Source organism: Falco cherrug, chromosome 1, assembly GCF_023634085.1.
Source record: "Falco cherrug isolate bFalChe1 chromosome 1, bFalChe1.pri, whole genome shotgun sequence".
NCBI lineage: Eukaryota > Metazoa > Chordata > Aves > Falconiformes > Falconidae > Falco > Falco cherrug.
In genome coordinates, this window is record NC_073697.1 from 76,786,132 (window position 1) to 76,808,176 (window position 22,045).

At 43.2% G+C, this 22,045-nt stretch overlaps 1 protein-coding gene across 3 annotated transcripts in view; it reads right to left on the minus strand.

Moving 5' to 3' along the window:
* Positions 1–17,179, minus strand: part of TNKS (tankyrase) — a 141,169-nt gene extending 123,990 nt beyond the window's left edge. For 2 of the 3 annotated variants that reach the window (XM_005436681.4, XM_027801653.2), the window contains exons 1-2: positions 16,627–17,175; positions 5,093–5,317 (exon numbers count right to left, since the gene is read on the minus strand). In XM_005436681.4, the coding sequence (XP_005436738.2) occupies positions 5,093–5,317; positions 16,627–17,125 (724 nt within the window). In that variant the 5' untranslated portion in view covers positions 17,126–17,175. Of the gene's footprint in view, positions 1–5,092; positions 5,318–16,626 lie in introns of all 3 variants that reach the window. The other variant, XM_055724318.1, reaches the window with a different exon arrangement.
* Positions 17,180–22,045: the final 4,866 nt, after the last annotated feature.

A 22,045-nucleotide genomic window follows, 5' to 3' on the forward strand; every position in this document is an offset into this window, starting at 1 on the left:
TAAGATGCTAAAGCTTCTCCCCTCACGCCACCCCCAAAAATAACTGGCTACTGCACAATTTTGCTCTTTGATAGCACTTTCTGAAAATTTTTAAAAATATATAAATCACAGGTAGTAAAATCAGACATAGCTTTAACTTTTAGAGAGTAATTTTAACAAACTTTTACGATTTAGTACAGTATTGAAGGGAGCTTTTCAGTAGCTAGAATTTTTTATTTCCCTAAAATTACTGAAGTACCCTGTATATTCAGAGCCATAAATCATGGCATCACCATAGAAGATGCTCATGGTTTGCATATTTGTGAAGGCTGCCCTCAAAAGCCAAGTGTATGACACCCGAGATCACTTTTAGGCTACCAACCCTGTAGTTCTCACAACAGCTAACTGGAAAACCACCCGAAAGGCGTGGGAAAAAAAAGAGCACAAGAAACTCTGCAGGAACAGCTACAGCCTCTGCAGAAACACACACAGTGGAGGACAAAGCAAGCCCAGACAGACTGCATAAGCACAGCTTCTCTAACCTTACTTTTAGCCTAGTTTTTTTTAAATAAAAAAGCTAAACAGCTGTGTGTTGCACACACGCAGTTCTAAAGCAACTGTTAACCACCCAGGAAATACCTTGGAGCTACTCCTATGCAGTGCTCAGCAACCACAAAACCAAAACAGAAAGAACATTAATTTACCATTTAAGTCTACTACACTCAGTTTTGATGTCTGTACCCCCCATACCAACCCCTCATCCTTAACAACAAAAAAAACACAACACACAAACAAAAAAAACCCTGCAAACAAACAAAAAGACTACGTTTTTCAACAACATTTGAAGGAAGAAAAGAGAGAAGTCTATAGAATCACAAAGAACATGCAGAGTGCAAATAGAAATTATTGTTGATTATTTCTCACAGAAGTCCTGAATGACTTACAGTAAAAGCCATCAAGAATAACATTTTAAAGAAAACAAAGGATTGTTTTCTTCCTGCAAGACTATGAAACTGTAAAATTTTCTTATTACAGACCAATTTCAAAGCCAAAAGGATACCAGCATTTAAGAAGTGATTAGATCTATCTTTCAAGAATTTTGTATACCAATGGCTATGAAACACAGTCCAGATGCAGCCTCTACTTTATCAAGTTCCTAAACTGCCAACTGCCATGACAAACCAGGATACACTCAAACCATGCATAGTCTCCGAGCATCTGCTACAAGTCATTGTTGGAGAATGGAGAGCTAAGTGGATCTTTGGTCTGACCACAGTATAGACTTACTGATGAAGAAATACATCACCCTTTCTCCCCAGTCCAACCTGCAGAACAGTCATTACCCTGACGTTGCAGCGTTCCTCCAAACACACTTTGCAGAGTTCACCATTCATTCATTATTCCATGAGCCAATGCGACTAAGGAACAAACCCCATTTTTTGATTAACACTAGAAGCAGTCCAGACACTGAAAATCCATCTATGTGACAGATAAAAGCAATCCTAGAAGCCATAAATACTGGAGAACACTAACTAACAATTGGTTTTAATACTTCAATACATTTAGTCCAAAAATTGATTATATATATAGCAAGCAATGCTTTCAAGTGGATTTTATTACTTAGCAACTAAACAAATCTATAGTGGCTAAATATATTGTAAGAGATGGCCAGCAAGTCAGCTGAGCACTGCTTATCATCCTTCAAGATCTCCTACACTTCTAGAACCAGGACACAAAAGCAACTGCCACATAAAAGAGCCACAGTCCATATTCCTCCCAAACTCGGCACATTTGCATTATCTACCTTTAAGTTCCTACACTGTCCTATCGCTGTTAATATGCGACCGGTAAAACACAAGAACAAGAAACAGCACCAGTCATTTGCTGTTTTACAGTTTCCTGGAGCAGAAGTTTATGCACAGTCTGATGAGTTTTCATCTGTCTATGTACACTTCTTATTTCCACATAAGCTTCCCAGCGGCAGGGTTTGTACCTATTAGTCTGAACTCAGCTGTAGAGCTGCGCACTCACAGTGCTTTTAGCAGAGACACAACAGCATTCTATAGCTGCAGTGCAATCACTGCCTAGCTTTTGCTGGTCTTCCCACTCTGCTTCAATGCCCTGAGTTTTCCTCTGAAAAACCATTATTCACAAAAGTGCTGCACCTCCGCACTCTGTTCAATTATCACTTTGTCCCATTTTGACCTGTAAAGCAGCCAAAAGAACAGCATTCCATGCTAGATATGATAAAGAAGAGATGCAGACTGAGGTGGCACAAAAGAAGGGAAGGAAAAAAGATAAATTGGAAAATTCTCTCCCATTCCATCATTTGGAAGAAGGTGCCAAGAACTGGTAGCCAAAAGTAATGCTAGATGACTCATTCCTACACAGTCTATTGCTTTTCAGACAGTTATCTAAATTAGGCAATAAATCCTAGGTTATGCCAGGATTTCCAGAAACTGTTCTTCAATTAATGCTTTTTTAAGAAGCATGTCTTGCTTGTTTAAAAAGGAACATTCTAAGAATCTGATACTTTTTTTCCCTCCACAGACTAATTTCTTCCATCATATCTGCTGTTAACAGTCTACACTTAAGGTGTATATAACAGTATTGTACACTATATTCCCAGAAAGCTATTCAACTACTCCTAGTCAGAATTCATGCCCTAAGTACTCACTGTTCCTTATTTCTGTTTATGTGTTCTTCAAAAAACTTTGAGATAAAAGCTGAAGACCTTAATATAAAAACTATATATAAAACCATTGACAAGAAATGGGAACTTGCCAAAGACAGCAAAACATGTTAGCTCACTAGATAAAAATGGCAAACTCTCTGTAAACAAGAAATAATAGACTTACTTGTCTATACTTATGTCCTAGCAGTTTTATGGAATCAACTAAATCCCAAAGAAGCATCACACTACAGTACATATTTAATCTAGTGACCGGTGACATTGCCTTCGGTAATAACGCTCAAATCAAATATCTGACTGAAATATGATATACATGGATATCCGTAACTAAACCGAGCACAACAGCAATGTGCTTGCTGGTTTAATATAAAAAAATTTTTTACAAAAATTCCCAGGCTCCAACCTGCCTGCAAGTAGCATCATAAAGAGAACTGCATCTAGACCTGCAGCCTTGCTCAGTGCTTCCAAGGAACCCTACAACTGCAGAGGACAGCTGAAAAGATTTGGGATTTGATCAGTACTCAGAGCTGCCTATTTTTTATATATACATCATTCCCTTAGTCTAACAATTTAGTCACAGATCTAATCTGTGCATGGAACACAGAATGAAGTTCTGTCTAATACAAGCCTTAAATTTGACTCTGTACTTCCTTTCACAAAGCCCACAACTTCTTGCTGAATTAGAGTACACCTTTAAAGGTATCATCCATTCTTTGATTGTGGAAATTAGGTTTAAATGATCTCAAATTACTGCCAGCATTATAACATCAAAATTGGGGTACCACATAACCTACCACCTTGATCTAACCTGTTCAATCGCATTCAAGGAGTACCACAGTCTTCAGACAGACCACCCAAAACGACACCATCCATACCACACCGCCAAAACCTAAAATCTTCTGCTGCAACCATCTTTCATCCTATCACCTATGACCACAAAAGGTGTGCTGCTGCACCACCCACCCCCCCCCCCCGCTTTATAACAACGTTTTAAAAGACTGAGCAAAACCGATCTTTTCCAAAGCAAACAAACCCAGTCCTCCTTTATAGGTCACTTCTCAGCCTCTTACTGTTAACCTCCTATTTAATTTGTATTTTCAGTCAGCAGTTCCCAAAGCCAGGCAGACTTCAGCACTGAACAGACCAAAGTAATTACTTCCTTTAAGTCACATACAAAACCCCAGTTACTGACTGGAATTAAGCTTACTTGTCCATTCACCATTGTCACAATAGGCTGTTGTTGGCAACTACTGTATCAATGGATCCCTTCCCACAGTACTGCTATATAGTCAACTATACTCAGTTAACTTCTGTAGAATACTCTCCATATGTTTTACCTCACATGCAGAGATGAAATTAGTGAATACAGCACATCCCTCGTAAAAAGAAAAAATACACTGAAAAATTGTATTTTGGTGTTTCTTCCAATTTTCTTTCCCTCATTTTTTTGTGTTTTTTTAAGTCATTACATAAGTATTGCAATAAAGCTAATGCAAGAACTTCTCCTATAAGTTTTCCAGCAAAGAAAGCTGTAATTTTGTCTTTCAGCAAATAGACATTATAAGAAATTCTGAAATTTGTGTCTTATCTGGATAACATACAGAACAAATCTTATGTTCATAATCTTAGCTGCTGTTCCTATAAATCAAACTTAACTTTCCATGTTTGACAAAAAACACAATGTTGAGCAGACCATTTTATTCAAGTTAGGAGATGTGAAAAGAACCAGAATTGATAAGTAAGTTCAAGGAACTGATATGAGTGTAAAAAAAATAAAAATAGAAGTTCCCATTTAGAAAAAAGTAACACTAACTACACTGAGAAAAAAACATAAAAGTTAAAGACACCCGGACTGAAAAGCTCTTTGTATGTTCTAGACACATTTAAAATGACTGAAGTGTCCAATTTCATTTGAAATTGCTTTGGCTCCATTCTACAATACGCACACTGAAGATACAGAACATGGTTGTTCACAGTGGGTGTAACTTGTATGGAAAAGCTCCAAAGGACTATTAAGATGTTTTCCCATACTGTATAGAATGAAAGGTTAACCATCTTCCTAACCAACCTAAGACAACATATCAGCCCAAAAAGCAAAGACTTTACCTAGTAAATCTAGTCTTCTTGGGAGCATCCAAGACAAATTTCCATATTCAGATTTTGAATTCTGTAATTTAATGCGCGAGACTTCACCCAACCTCCCCAGGTTAGTTTTTCAGATCCAAGTTCAGCAAAGCTTGTATTATTACAGATCATAAAAAACAGTCTTAAATGACTATCACTACACCTATCTGCTAGTTTGAAAGAAGTTAGCTTTTAAGAACAAGCAATATCTTTAGTCTCAAGTCCAGCACATTAACAACTGCAATTGCACAAAACATATCTGGTAAAGTTTCAATATAAGAAGTGACAGACACTTACCAATACACACATCTATCTTGCCCTTGATAGCAGCTTCATGCAAAGGAGTGTAGTTCCAGTTGTCTCTAGCATTTGGGTCTGCCCCTTGACACAGTAACAGACTAACCACTTCAGCATGACCAAAAGAGCAGGCGTTGTGAAGGGGTATCAGCCCTCCATCGTCACGAGCATGAACGTTGGCTCCTGTCTGCAGCAAGTGCTCTACAACATCCTTCCTTCCAAAACCTGTAAGAAAACATATTTCTGTTCATTTGTCTGGTAAAACAACATGATTTAATATTTAAAACTTTTCACTTATTCCAATGTACAGACTTCAAATGCTATTAGTCACATCCCTCTTCCACTGCTTAGTTCATGTCACCATAAAATGAGACTATATTCACCTGCTCAAACAACAGTTAGAAGATTCACGTACAGTCACGACAGAGGTGAGCAGTGCTGTATTATAATTAGCCTGACTGGCTGCCACTGTTTCATGAAGAAGTTCTGCAAAAGACTTCCCATTTTTTTTCAAGAAAAACTTATTACGAATTTTAAATTTTTGAAATTTAAATGAATCTTAAACATTAAGTATAATCTGCACATACCTAAAGCAAACATCTTACATGCTACCTCTTGATATAGGTCTTCATCTTGGAGAAGACATCATATTAATAAACACTGAAGGACACTGTCAGTGGTCAAGCAGAACAACCTTATCTCAATCCAAACTACATTCTTGCTCTTTACAAGGATCCTGATTACCTCCAACTGACAAACTGATAGACTAAGTCACAGATAAGCAGAACTGAGACCTCAGCTGGAAAATAATGCCTCGGGAAGGTCTCAGCCTACAAACACAGCCTCTGTTACAGCCAGGGAAAATGTCACCATAAAGCCAGCATCATTAAACTAATACGCTTCAAAATCCTGCGTCAGCATGCCAGGCCCTAATATCTTTAGCTTGTTGTCCACAATGAACCCTGAAAGGTTTTAGTGCCCAAATGTACCTCCTATTGCTCCAAATACCTTACAGCAGTCTCCAAAATTTGACTGTGCACCCTGTCAATAAAAAAATTTTTGAGCATGCACCCCCAAATATATGTTTAAGTCATATACATGCACTACTATCTAGATTATAAAGCTACACAAAAATAGAAATTTAAAAAGGCTAAGATAAAAGATGAAATAAACACTGTTTTAACATTTCTATTTATTAATGGTACAAAACATATTTTATTCCTGCAGCCCAATGAAATATTTCGTACACCACTTCGGAGACCACTCCCTTAGAGGACAGGAACAGAAATCAGGCTTAAGAGGGACAGTTTGAAGTAAACCACAAGTGTTCATTTTTGTACAAGGTTGCATCTCAAAGGTTGGGTTGCATTTCTTAGAAACCTCAGGGTTAAAGGCAGTTATCACTAGAGGTTTTAAGAGACTGTCACTTCAAGTTATTATGTCTTCTGGTAATCATGGATACCAGCTAGCTTAAGTATGAAGAATTCCACGTACATGAACTATGTTTATCAAACAGCTGAATTAAATGCTGCAGCAAGTGAAATCCAATCACAGTTCTAATTCTCAGCTTATAGTGTTATTAACTCCACAGATCAAGGATCAAAAACATAACTAAAGACATTATTTCCCCTCTAGAAGGCAAATATAAAGCTCAAGGGAAGCAACAAAGACACTGTCAGCTCTCCTCCAGGTGATCATGTAACTTAGCTGCAGCAAAATGCTGCTGAAACAGTGACAGATGTGGTTCTCAAAGTCTGCACCCTCTACGGAGAGCAACAACTCACGCACAAAGACTTCTCACACCTCAAAGTTTTACCCGAGAGTTACAGTCCCTGGACAGGACCTTCATTTCAACGAATTAAGCCCCCTTTCTGCCAGAGTAGTGCACTACTTACAGCTATGCAGACTTACAGCATCAAATTAACATGCTTTTCCCAGACAGCCCGTACAGTGAGATCTCTAAGCCAGACCTAGCACCTTTCATCCACACCAGCTTATCCAATTAAGGCTAATGTACTAACTTGACATTCAGCCTTCAGTCAAGCTGCAGGCTAGTGTTCTGCAGGAATTTACACTGTCTCCTCAGTGGAGTCCTTAAACACCTTTTCTTGAACAACTTAAGTTTTCTAGAAACCAACTGATGCTATAGTTAAGGCAGGCAGGGCCAAAACAAAAAGCCCCTTCATCAAGGCTTACGATGGTCTGAGAGTTTGGATGACAGTTTAACAATATCTTTATTTCTGGCTGAAGTAGTATTCTTCTATGAGTCACAAGCAAGCAGGTGGAAGAACAAGCAGGTGGAGGAACATGAGACTGTAGCAGCTCACACCTAGGTTAATCCTGTACGGTAACACAGCTCAAGGGCTCCAGTTACCAACTACAGCCTGGTTCCTTTTGGATAGTTGTAAGGATTCCCCCATCCCCACCGCACAGAGCATTCACTGCTTGCAGCACAGGTGCTGGCCTGCTACAAATTACAAGTTAGTGTACTGAACAGGTACCAAAGTGGGTTTTCTTTAATACATGGGGCTAAACAGCAGTTCAACAGCTGCTCCACAAGCTGCCGAGTCATACCAGCTGCAGGAAGGGGCCCCCAGCCAGACTGGCACCCCACTCAGCAGTCCAATTCTAGTCCATCACTGCAGATGAGTCAACGCTTTCTGGTACATTATATACTGATCAGTTCACATTGGAGATTACACTACAGAAATGGAAGTGTGCAAATCAAAACTGGTATTATTAAGCGTGACACTCATTTGTCATGACAAAACTGCTACCAAAAGACACATTTTTATTAACTGAACTGTCAGCAAGGCCACTGCTACTGTAAATCACTGCAGCTTCCAGCATGAAAACAGATTTGTTTGTCTCCTTACAGAAGAGTCCAGGAACATCGCCTGTAAGTCTTCAAATAGAAAATGACAGCTTAAATGGGTACAACAGCAAATTAAGGGTATCTGGTCCCACAGCAAAGCTAACAGGCCTGCAGCACAAATACCAAGAAGTAAGCCCTCAAGGTTCCCACGTTTATATTGTTCATTTGACTGACAAAGGAAAATTGAGCAAAACAAGAATTAGAAAAGGATGCTTTCAACTAAACAGTAGATCAACAGATTTCATTAGCCTTTAGTTTTTATAGACGAAGCTACTAAAAACAGCGTTTAAACTTCATCAGTGTTCGCTTTACATGTACATCTCGTCTCTCAAGGAAAGACAACCTGACAGTGACTGAAACCTCAGGTTCCTTTTCAAATTATCCAGTCTTGTGATTTTCAGGACTACACACATACTTCAAGGTATTGCTGGATGTGAGGTCATTGAAACAGGTATCTTAAATATTTATGGCTGGCATTCCTAAACAGTTTTTGGTGAATTAGCTTTTCTGGTCAGTCCTCAAAAAGCACAGTTGCAGTTGCTGTGATTTTATCCCACCAGACCACCCATCTTTCAGAGAAAAAGTAACCAATTATGGGAACGGCTTCCCCCACCACCACACCTGTAAGAACTTGAATTGACAAAGTGCCAGAAAGTTTTTTAGATCATCACACAACCCAATCTGACAAAGCAGTTGTAATTACTGAAACTCCAGCAGTGTCACCTTTTGTAAAGAACAGACACGTTAAGCCATTTGTGACAGATGAATCACATATAATTCAGTTTAAACTGAAGAAACTGATGTGATGCCATTTAAGCTGACTTTAAAAATCCTACTCTTGTATATTTCCAGTACAACTTTAATTTACAAAGTTTAAGGAAGAGTTCCCAAGAAAGAGCCTGTAACCAAAGACCCCAAAAGACAATCAAATAGAAGGTTCCTACAGAAAATATCCAAACCCAAGGTAACTACGGAGGAATGCAACATGTAATGGCCCAGTATGCAAGCTTGCTTTGATGAGATTCACCTGCCAGCTTCCAAAGCATGCTCATGGGCAGAGTCCCTTACAAGCTTCGGCTTTACACAAGTAAAATGCACAAGCTTGGTCCTCATTTTAGCTTCTTTATGCAATTTAGAAGTTTCAGGCAAGTCACAGTACCTCAGAGAACATATTGTAGAGGAGTGAAAGGAAGCAGTAATCACATTACAAAAAGGCAGTAGCAAGAGAATGCCTGAAATGTAAGGGTGAAACATTTATCAGTCAGACCAAAGAAAAGGCAAAAATTCAGACTGACTGACAGGCTCTTCATTTCTCCAGTCATCTCACAGAAACAACTCAAGACTAAGGCTTGGCAAAAGCCAGGAGATGGACACAGTTGTGATAGCTTTACATAAATCAAAAGACAGGCAGTCAATTCAGAGAAAGTCCCACTTAACTAGTTCTTTGCCAATGACATATTCTTGCCTTTTTCCAATTTATACCTGTCACTTTAGGCTGAGAGTGAGAAGAAAGACTCTAGGTAGCAAACTGGCAGCCTGACAAGACAGTACACAGAGACACCACCAAATGCTTACTACTACTGCCAAGACCGCCTGTCCTACTCCCCGCTCACATCCTGCTCCCAGCCCACAAGCTTGTCCGTCCCATCTCTTCTTGTGGCATTGAGTCTAATTAACAAGAGGCAACAGGGTGAGCAGACTGAGTGACTGATGAGAAAGCAATGCAAGGAAAGCAACAGGAGCATCAGTGGATACCCTCTGTTACGTGCTCCAGTTAAGAGCTTCCACGTTAAACCTGTGTTCAGTTAGTCACAGACTTTCACACAGTAACAGTTTACAATTACTAACACTCCCAGAAGTCACATAATTCATTGCTCAATTTCAAGACTCATTCTCAGAAAATTTGGTAAAAAAACCCCCACCAAATAAATATATGGAGTTCCCACTAGAACTGGAAAAATGTTTTACCCTGTGAACGTAATACATCAAGCGGTCAGTTTGATCAGCTTAAGTACAGCTGTACGGTTCTAACTGCTGCCCAGTTAATGTCACTTGATCACAACATAGCATGAACTCCGACTTCTGCCAACTCCAACTTCTGCAAGGCTACTGTTAGGTGTAGAGTCTAATTTATCACATGGAGACTTCTAACTCACTAGGCATTTTTCTGCCTCCTTCCACTTGCTTGCTCTTAAGAACACATTGACTCCAAAAGGAGTTACATTTTACAAAAGTGTATAATCACAGCTTAAGCACACCTGCAGGTATTACCCTGATCTTAGACAAGGCAGCAAAGATGCTCTTATTAAATGTAATCCACTTGTTAGTGCCCTAAACATAGCTTATATGATAATACAAGCCCTTGAAGTAGAGAAGCACATGTCTTAGGGACACACAACCTTTTGAGAATGTTTTAAACTGTAGGCAAAGGATGGAAGAAAGAAAGAAAGCTAAGTCACTGTACATGTCTTTGCTTTAGTACTGCACATTCTGGGACCAGGTTTTTCCCCAAGACAGGTCTTCCAAAAGCTACCAGCACTTCCCCCACTTCACTAGGCAGAACAAAGTTGAACTGGGTGATTTAACTAAGTAAACTGAAGATCCTTCAAGCTGGGAAAACAGACACCTGGCTCAGTATTACTGAAGAGCTGAGATTTTGCATGTATATCCTCTTGTAAACTCCTTCAAAGGATTTTAAATGGGAAGGAGGTAGAATCCATTGCACAAAGTACTGCAAGGCCACCAGAGAGAAGTAGTTAGCATTCACAAAGAAAGCACGCTGAAACTTCCTAGAAAGCCATACACTTGTGACAATAACAGAGTTCACGTACTATAAACGCTACCAAAAGAAAGAATTCCAAAGTCAAGGCCAGTAGTTTATCAATTCATCTTGTTACATAAAAAAAAGCCTGCATTTTGCAGTCTGGTAGCCTGTAAGGCTGTCAGGGTGTTTCTTCATTCACTACACAATCAGCACTCTTCATTCTATCCATGAATCCAGCAGAAAATTGTTATTACCCCTGCTTTAAGTTGCACAAGGCACAATTAATCAGTAACTTAGCATTCTTGAACTACTCCAACTCATTTTGTTGCAATTGTCCAATGTATCCTGGTCATAGAAGAGACAGCTTTATAAACAACCCTTTGAGTAAGCTCAGACATCTCAAGCAAGACTCTCCAGAACCATTTAAGCTAACTTACACCACAGGTGAAGTGGTTGATTCAGATGTCTCTGCATAGAGTGGAAGCGTGTAATAAGTTACCAACTACTTCTTCCCATTTCCTGGCTTTCCCTGAAGGAACATTCAGTAGCCAGTTATGTTGGTTCTCCCGTCTCAGTTCCTTATCTCGCTTACACATGTTGATGCAGCTTGCATTTTTATGATTAACAGCTTAATACTTGACAAATAAACTTGACCATCTCTCTTCTTAAACTCTGACCACTGACTGTTTTCCTAGCCAAGTGAAATCCCTTTGCCTTCAGGATTGAAGTTGTGTACTCCATAAATTTTCAAAAGAATAATTATATATGTGTAGCCTTCATAAAAAATTTGTCTTCCAACAGTTATTACTAATGATATCCAAAGCATGCTTACAGAAAACGACTTTCCCCAAACAGCTTTTTACCATTACTATAGACCCAAGCAGAAAGAAAACAAGGAGTATCACTGACATTCTAACAAGTCACCTTAAATCAGGTTTCTCCAAGCCTGAGTGTGGGCTAATACCAAGAGCACTTCACCCTGTGATCCTGACTTCATGTCTTCCAAAAGCCACTCTGAAACCTCTGCCTCACCTCTTCCTCAGTACAGAAGTGGGCATTAAGCTACAGTTAGCAGTTACTACTAGTACACTCCATACCCCTGGGTTAAACCTAGGAGTAACTGTAAAGCTACAAGAATGCATTGCCTAAGAACTTGGGCTAGCTCCATAATCAAAAAACCAAGTTAAACTTAATGGGTGTCAAACTGGAAAAGCTTATGACTGTGGTTATACGAAGAAATCGGCTAGGACTCAGCTTATTTCTATCAGGTCCATCTACCAAGTAATTTTTGAAAGAGGTGCTATTACTAATGACTTACCAGCAACGACTAGGCCTAAAAACACATGAATCTATGTATCCGCAGCAAATACATACATATCCTTCTGTAAGACTAGACCCTGTTTCAGAAGGGAAGCAGCAAATCTATTACCAAGCTGGTGCTTGTAAGTTGTAGCTAGCTCTGGGAAAAAGCTGGGATTTCAGACAAAAGGTCGCAACAGTCCTCCCCATCTAGGAATATTAAAGGTCAAAAAGTTTTGGAAAGCCAACCTTGGTATGCAAGTACTGTAAGTGGAAGATGAATATAAAAAAAAAAAAAAAAAAAAGCCATTCAAGTATCACTGCCAACATGCTTCAAACACGATGGACCAATACAGGCACACAACCACCACCACCACCCCCCACAACCACATCATGATTAACAGGAAAAATACGTAGGCTGACACACACACACCCACAAAGTATACCTAAGATGTGATAAGCTATCCCATAGACTGAAATCATCCAACCATTAAAAAAATAGTCAGTCAATAGCATACCCCAAAGAGGGAAAAAAAAAAAATAATCTACCTTTCACAGGCAGAACAATCAATGCATTTGGTTATGCTGGCAAAAAAGGTGCTTTGTCAACTATGTGACAACATCGCCAGATGCAGAACTATCAAGCCAATTTACATGAACAGACAGCACAGGCATAACAAAATTTTTCAACTAGTGAATGACTTACAATACAGTAAAGACATTCATTATCTGGTGTGGTGAAATCAACAACGACAATTAAGATCTTTCCCAAAGAAAAGAGGTAACACATCTTTAGATTGAAGGAGTGTAGTGGCAAGGTAAAGGAATGGAATAGTTTCTCTGTTTCAGTGCAGTCTGAAAAAGAGAAGCATTGGCAGAACACAGGATATTCCAGCGAAAACAGTGGGAAATACAGGAGGAAGCAAATTACTTTTAATACAAGTTACAGTCCAGTTTTTTAGTGAACTCCTTACTACAGGATGAGCTTCTACTAACATGTAGAAACTGTGTCTTGCTCAAATAGTTGCTGAGCTACAGGAACTGCAGGAAGAGTACTCTGAAATTATCATACAATAAAAGGGCAAGTGTGTAACTCTTTCCTAAACATTTGCTTTTTGCCACCAGTACAGATAAAACCTGGACCCAAACACATCTTTGTTTGTGCCTAGCACAGTTGCTTTTTCAGTTTGTTGGTGGGGTTTTTTAGTTATAAACAAGCTAGTTTTCATTGAAAAAAAAAATGAATGCAAAAGCTATGAATAGATTAATACTGCCACTTAATTTCTTTTTTGTATTTTAGTCAATGACTCTGAAGTCTTCAGAATCTGCTTCTTGGGTGCTGCTGGACAATATCCAAAGCCTGCACTGCTACCAAAGACCCAAATATCCTGCAATCCCCACAGCAGCTGAGAAACCACTGAGTTTTTCTCTTTCCAGTTATGTGTACCTCTATAGATGAATCCCTCAAAATCACTTGCAAAGGAAAAGCTGAACACCACACATCCTGAAAGACATTCAGAATTTCAAGAGATGCTCTGCTAGAGTAACAGTCCAGTTTGAGGATGAAAGGAAAACGATCCTTTGTTCAATATCTTCCTGCTTGCAAGAGAAGTCTCTATCACCCTGATATGGGCTCAGTATTAATCTTGGCTTTATTAACAGCTAACCAAAGCAGGTCAGATTTGTTCAGCGTACTAGATGACATTTCAACACAGAGCTGAAGAACTGATTCCCCTTCATTCAGATCAACTGACAATTCAAACATCTCAGATAAAAAAAGATCTGGATAACACTGTTGCTTCAACTTGATATGGTTGTGCACATTTTATGTGGAAGTGGATAACAGACAGATGACTGCAATTTCTAGAAACAGATTTAGAACTATCTCCAGCTTTTTCAATAATTGATTACAGAGATTTCAGTTCTTACCTTATCCCCAGCTTACATATGTGCTGAGGATTCTGAATGCCCTCAGAAGTCACTCCTTTTATCCTCCTTCTGCCATAAGAAAGGAGATAAAGGTGATCTTGAAACTAGAAACCTCAAAAAGCTTAAGGAAACATAAACCTAGTATTTTTTACAAGAAACTAGAACTAGGGAAATTGTACTTCTCTGTTACAGTAAAAGTACCTTAACTGCCTGGCATTGCTGCCAAAAAAAACCCCAACCAACCCCCCAAAAAAAGAGACACCTGCAAAACCCAGGCTGAGCTAGGGAGAAGTCAAGTACCAGGGCCTAGAGGGGGAAAGTGGGGTGCAGAAACCCAGCTATCCAAAATTGGGAAATGAAAAAATTAGAAGAATTCCTCTATCACAGATCACAAGGTCAGAAGTAGAACTCTCTCTCTTGTCATTTAAGAGTTTCGCTTCAAGAGGTTTGAAAAGAGCAGTTTAAAACACTGTATATTGCACTCTCCAACTCCCATTCTCCCATTCCCCTTGTGAAGGCCATACTATTCATGCTTAGGTATGACATGTAAAACGTGAGCTATTACCCGTAACACAACTTCATGTACGTAGCAGACTCCTATGCTCATAAGCAAACAAGTTTTATTTCTCCTTTTACCCACAAAGGAGAAGGAGATCAAGTCAACATACTACATCACTAGCAGATACACACTGCCTAAGATCAGTTGCATTCAAACATGCTCTTTTTTTTTTTTTTTTTTGATTACAGGCCTCTCCAAAATGCAAGACCCCAAGACCTCTCTAATAAGAAATCCACCTAATGCTATTATATGTCAAGTTACATGACCTACTGCAGTGATTTGAGACTGAGTACATATAGTAGCTAAGGAAAATCCTTAAATCTAGAAAAATAGATATAGGAATTTGTTAGGTACAAGAACTTCACCTGCTGTTTTCCTCATGCTACAAGAAAGCATCTTCCATTGCTATTACAGTAACATCACATTGACACTATCAACTTTCAAAGCCTTAAGTAAATTTTGTCCATTTCTTCTCTAACCAAAGTAGAACTTACCACCGCAGCTTCAGCACTAGTTTGTACTAGCACTGAAGTTACAACGTGAGATATCAGAGTTTAAGGGGAACATCAAGGTCTAATTTTGCATCTGAATCCAAAGCAAGCAGAGCAGACTTAAGATGAACCTTCCAAGACATTCAGAACTTCGTGCATGCACATGCATTTGTACCAGCATTATGTTCCACAGTTCACTAAAATCAAATCCAACTCCATACCCCAGAAGTTCACTATGCTTTAAAGCCCGCTTGCCTTAGGTGATGCTTTACTGGTAGAGCTCAGGGATCAGAGAAGAATGAAAAGGAAACAGCTCAGGGCCAAAATTTCACTTAGGTGAAATGCCACTTGTTCTTTGAAAATGAAAACAAACCCAGTACAGTCTCAGAGAGTATCATCTGACTGATAAATTGAACACCACTATTCAAGTTCCAGGCAACGTGGTGACATAAAACATTCATTTTTATTATCAATTTCAACACAGTGCTTTAGAGCCACACTCCAACACTTAAATACTGACCGCTCAATACAGTCTCATTAATTACCTTAATTTATGTGCACTAGTGCACCACTTAAAGCTCAAACAAGTGCCCTTTACTACATAAGGACTGGTCCCGTAACACTGTGGCGTATGTCACAAAGTCCTCAGCCTGACCACAGACCTAACAATTGTGCAAGTCCTCAGTTAGGGCTGATGATTTAAAACATCTTCGTTTTACTCTTACGAGCTTCATGTACCCTGCACACCCAGTGAAGACTACAACCTGTACAAAATACTCTCTTTAGGGACTACTCTTAATCTGTAGCAGCTGTACTTGGCTAGAAGGTAACATTTACTTCCAGCTAACGTAAACTGTTGGACTTCAGTGTCATAAAAGCAGTTAACATCATTTCTGATCACAATGACATCTCTTCTCTGCACTAAGAAGCATATTCTCTCCTGGATATATCTGTAACTTCTGGTAAGTTCAGTGGTTCCACTTCACCTCTTTCCCCAGTCCACTCACAACCACAAGAGATGCAGAGATCAATCAGCAGCTACACACACCCCTCCCCCCAAAAAAAGTTACAAAGTACAAGGCATCGGCTTTGTTTCCTATCAAGTCTACACGCATCACAGGGGTCCCTGACTTTCAAGGGCTACTACAATACAGGTGAAATCCTTAACTTCAAGCCAGCTCTGTCCCGATTGCGTTTCTCACTTCCTAAGCACACATGCACAAGTACGCTGCAGCCCACGAGTCAAATACAGAGAAAAACGCCCATACATCTCCCTTACGCCTCCAGGATCTCCTCTCCCACTTGTTTCACCCAAAGGAAGGATCTTCTGTCATTTTATGAGGGGGGAAAAAAGGAGACTTAGCAGCTGTCCCCCCACAACCTGCAGCAAAAGGCCGCCAGGGAAGCGGGCTCACAAGCCTCCTCTCAGCTTAGGCTCGAGTTCTCCCGACCCACCGAGGTGCTGGAGGGCCGCTCCCCGAAGCCAGGGAAGCTACTCCTGGGGAGCCAGGCGGGGAGCTGTACCCTCCCTCTCCCGACGCACTCGCTGTCACTTGCCCTCGCCGGGAACAGGAGGCCGGACCTGACCCGGCCCCTCCCCGGTCCCGGGGCACCCACCGGCGGCGAAGTGGAGCGGCGTGGACTTGCGGCCCGCCATGTCCTTGGCGTTCACGTTGCCCGTGTCCACCAGGCGCTTCACGCGCGTCACGTCCCCATTGCGGCAGGCCTCCAGCAGCTCGCGGAAGGCCCCGTTCGCCGCGCCCGGGCCCGCCGCCTCGGGACTCTCCGCCGTCGGGCTCGACGCGACCGACGACGATGCGGACGAAGAGGAGGAGGAGCTGCTGGAGCTGCTGCCCGAGCCCGGCGGGGGACCCGGGGCGGCGGCGCCCGCACCCTCCGAGCACTCCAGGGCCGGAGGCCGCTCCACGTCGGGGGGAGCCTCGCCTTCGGGGCCGGCCAGGCTGTGGCGCTGCGCGGCAGGGGCGAGGTCGGCCGGTGCCAGGCTGGGGCTACGCGGCGGCGAGGCGGCGGCCGGTGGCGAGGCCGGCCCGGGCGGCGGCGGCGGGTGGTGATGGTGGTGATGGTGGTGGTGCTGGGAGCGACGCGGCGCCGCCATCTTCGCGCTCCGCCGCCACCCCCCCTCTCGGCCCCCGTCACTGCGGCAACGGCGGCAACCCCCGCCCACACTTCCGTCCGCACCCGGCCAATCCCAACGCGCGGGGCGCGGACGTGACGACACCGGCGGGGCGGGGCGGGGTGGGGCGGACGGGGGCGCGGCCTCACCGAGACGCGCCCCACGGCGGGGCAGCGGCTCGTGCCTGCCCCCTGGGGGCCGTCACTGCGGCCCTCGCCGGCACGGGGCGGGGAATTGGGCGGGGCACGAGGCAGGGAATGGGATGGGGAATGGGGCGGGGAATTGGGCGGGGCACGGGGCGGGGAATGGGATGTGAATGGGGCGGGGCGAGGGGCGGGGCGGGAACTGAAATTCCGCCGCGACTGCCGGTTCCGGGAGAGAGGCGTCTTGGGCTGGGCCAGCCGGGCCCCGGAGCCTCGGCTTCCCCCGGAGGTCTGGTCCCCCCGGAGTGCCCTGTTGCCGCCGGGAAGCGGCGGTGGGGCAGCCTTCTTCCGCCTCCGTGCACGGCGGGTGGCACAAGCCGGGCGTGCCCGCGGTCGTTGAGCTCTCGGCCTGGAGAGCCAGCACTCGCCCAGGCGCTCACCACCCCTGCAGCCTCGCCAGCAGGCAGTAGCGTGGCTTCATTCCAGTACAGCTTCTTTCCTAAAGCTAGAAAACGATGGAGCAAGACTGGCGGGAGAGCAAGGTGGTGGAGAAGCCTAAATCACGTCTGGTGGTTGTTTGACAGTTTCAGGGAGGAAAGCAGCTTTGACTCAGACTCCATTCTCCGGTGTAAGGCAGCCACAAGAAGAGAAGGCTGCTTCCATGAAAGTGGGGGATGCGCCCTCCGCATCAGAAATAGCAAAGTGCGGAGGAACAGGAGGTGGAAGGGCAGCAAGGAGGGGAGTGGCTGTTAGGGCTGGGGGTAAGAAAGAGAAACCCAGGGATGCCAGGGACAGAAACAGCCCCATAAGGCCCTCTGTGGAATAAGGAGATCCAAACTGCATGGGAGTGAGCAGGAGTATTTAAATAAGCATTTGGGTTTGGATTTGGAAAGCAGCGGGAAGGTGAGACCAAAGTGCTTCTGACTTAACAGTATGTAGGGGGGGATATTCACACCAATTGCAGATAAACTGCTTAAGTTGGAAAGCCCCAAGAGATCTCCAGTTCACTCACCTTAACTTCACTCTGCAAGCCCAGGGGAGATCCCATGGATGGGAAAGATATCAACAGCAACAATTCCTAGTGACTTCCTACTACACCAGGTACCAGGGCTCCCAGTGCTGGTGGGGCAGCAGCCGTAGGTCAGAATGGTAACAGCAATGAGGAATTCCCATTAAAGGGAGTAAATATGGCTAATGCCAGCCAGTCTCATCCTGGCAAACAGATCTGATGTAGTTATTTGGTAGGTAAGTGTTTGCATAGCTATGGGATGTGCTGGAGAAGCACGGACCAGGTCTAACGCTCGGAGCACAGGTAATCAGAAAACAGGAATTTAGAAGAAATCAGGATCTGGCCTAGTGCCTTTCTGCTGCTGAGGAGGAGGTAGGCATGACACCAATCCCCATGACTGCTGGAGCAGTAAATGAAGATCCACTTAAATGTGCCCAGTTCAATTCTCGTTCATGACTTTGAAGCCATGGGTCAAGACCAGGTACTGAGAGACCTTGCCAGGACTTCCTTGACATCTGAATTGAGATAGCTGCTGCTTCACAGCAGTCTTTTTTTCAATTCAGAACTCCCAAAAGGACTTTGCAAGCTAATTACAATATCCCCTTTGTCAGGCTCAAGATTTGCAAGACATAGAAGAGGTCAGAGCATCAGTATGCACTGGTTCAGCTTACCACTGCAGTCTATATTTCACCCAGACAGTTGCTTTTGGAGCATCAGTGGCAAACAAATCACATCCCTTTAACCCTCACTGTACTTCCCATAAACCTATGTTAGACAGCACCGCTTTCATGAAATGTATCAGTACACAAACATTTCTTCTAATTCTTGAAATATTTTCAAATATACAAGTAATATTTTTAAAGATTTGGGATTCACAGTGACCTTAAAAATCCTTTGTTGGTTGTAGGATTGAGTAAGAAATGCTGCACTCTGGGTCTGCCTTTCCTTAAAGCCCTGTGGAGAAGGACTTGAGGGTACTGGTAGATGAAAACTTGGATATGAACCAGAAATGTGCACTCGCAGCCCAGAAAGCCAGCCATATCCTGGGCTACATAAAATAAAGCACGGCCAGCAGCTCAAGGGAGGTGATTCTGCCCCTCTACTCCACTCTGATGAGACTTCACCTGGAGCACTATGTTCAGCTCTGGGGTCCTCAGTACAAGATGGACATGGACCTGTTGGAGTGGGTCCAGAGGAGGTCCACAAAAATGATCCAAGGGCTGGAGCATCTCTTCTATGAAGAAAGGCTGGAAGAGTCGGGGTTGTTCAGCCTGGAGAAGAAAAGGCTCCAGGGAGACCTTATTGAGGCCTTTCAATATTTAAAGAGGGCTTATAAGAAAGATGGAGAGAGACTTTTCACCAGGGCCTGTAGTGACAGGACAAGGGACGACGGTTTTAAACAGAAAGAGGGTAGGTTTGGATTGGACGGAAGGAAGAATTTTTTTACAATGAGGGTGGTGAGACACTGGAACAGGTTGCCCAGAGAAGTTCTGGATGCCTCATCATCAGAAGTGTTCAAGGTCAGGCTGGATGGGGCATTGATTAACCTGATCTAGTTGAAGATGTTCCTGCCCATGGCAAGGGGGTTGGACTGTATGGCCTTTAAAGGTGCCTTCCAACCCAAAGATTTCTGCAATCCAATGAAACCTGTGCCTGGGAAGGAACAAGTACAGGGATTAGGATTCACAGTACGAGACCTGCCCATGGGGAAGTGAGTCCTGGCCCCAGTTTTCACAGGGTGTTATACTAAGTAGCTCTGGGCATGCACCTCCTCTTCAGACCCCCACCTTTGGGTGGAGGTCCCTATCCCATTGCAGCCTGCAATTTCCCCAAGCCTCCACCTTCCTGCCCCACATGTACAGCAACACTGCTCCTCTCCAGAGAGATGAGACAAGTAGCAGTACTGTCCACCCCAGCACGCCTAAAGCATGTCCAGGATCCCTTCGAAACAGGATCCCTTCAAGTGCTGCCCTCACCATTTCTGTATGGCTTGTGTGCCTTGAGGTAGATTCATATCACTCCTGCAGAAATGGTGGACAAAACAGTGATGGGAATGCAGTTCTGAGCAAAATTTCCTCATCCTTACAGGATCTCTGCTTAAGGTCAAGGATGAACAAGGAGGATCTTTGAAAGCATTCAGTCAACCCATTGCTTGTGCCTTGGCCAGCCACCCGAGCCCTTGGAAACATGGCTCCTTCAATTGCTGCCGAAGCGGGAACCTGGGTTTTTTACTGTCTGGGCTGTATGTCTGGTGGTGTGGAAGGCAAGCAGTCTCTCAATGGGATGCCAGCCTTGCTGGTGCCAGAGCCCATGAGATTTGCAGTGGCCCACAGTACTCTCGGCATTTTGCTGCAGCAGCTTGATGGTTCTGTTGAGCTGATTTAGATTCACATCCAGTCACAAGTGGCTGATTGCATTTGCACCTCCTGTCCCACAAAACCCAGAGTCAGGCTCTAAATACCTTTGATAACGCAGTGTGTTTTACCTGACCCAGGAGGGATGTGCTTTAGATAGAAATCTTATTAGTGATGCAGCTGCAGGGCTCAGTAAAGTGGAGGAACCTCAGATTTCAGCTGAATAATTAAACCCCATCAATAGAACTTTCCAGGGCCGCTATTTAAAATTAATAACTCCAAATGCAATTCTGGTATATAATGGAATCCACTAAAACAGGATTAATTTCTTTTTCTTTTTTTTTTTTTTTTAAAAAACAAAATGCCTTATAGTATTGCTGGCAATTTTACAGCCACCTGCCTCTCAGCCCTAGCTGCTGACAGCTAGGAGAGGGGCTTGAAGAGGGGGAGCGGGTTGTGTGTGTCTGAATATTTTTAAGTTCCAAAAAAGAAGAAATTACTCCAAACTCAGCATCCAGCATGCTGGTGCTCATGTTTAAGAGACTTCTAGTATGCTGGTAAGTAAATTGAGGAAGTCCTATTTGGAGAAACATATATCCCCTGCCTAAGCAGATGGGAAAATAAGGGATCGTCTAGGTCTGTAGCAAAAGCTATGTTTCTGAGAAACAAAACCTACTCTTTCCCCAGAAAGTACCTATCTCACTCACAACCGGCAGCCTTAACCATGGTGAAAGTGATGAAGAAGCCAAGAGACACCATCCCTGGCTGTTTGAAGTTACTCACAGATTTACACACCCATGCAGGTATAGTAGGATAAAATGTAAGGTCCATGGGAAAGCACGAGAGCTTTCCTCATTGGACAACCTCCAAGTAGCACTGGGGATGTCTTTATGGCAGCATGCTGTTCATCATGTTTTCTTCTGGCTTAATTTCGTTCACCGCCTACAGGAGCTCATCAAAGTCTGACTAGTGTTGCATGACTTTTCTCCCCTTCATCATTACCTTGGGGAGGCATTCAGCTCCTGCTGCTTTGCATATTTTGTGACAGTCAAAACTTTCCATGCTTAGGCCAGCTCATCCCTGGCTATCCTTGAATGGTGTCAGGAAGACATGTTTAATGCAGGCCATGACCTCTAATAGCGGGCAAACAGAGGTAAGTGCTTCCCTCCCTGGTATTTTTCAGCTGGCTGAATCAAGCAGCTGCTTGAAGCATCCCTGGTGGATTGGTTTGTCCAGTTTTCCTGTGGGAAGCAAGAGGAGAGTGCAGAGTGGAAACCTTTTGGGTTTCGCTTGCTGAAGATGATAGAGCAACTGGGAGCCTGCCCCAGCTTCAGAGAGGATCTGCAGTGCCCACGGGTGTCATGGGGTGGGTGGCTCCCGATAACAATGCCACTTT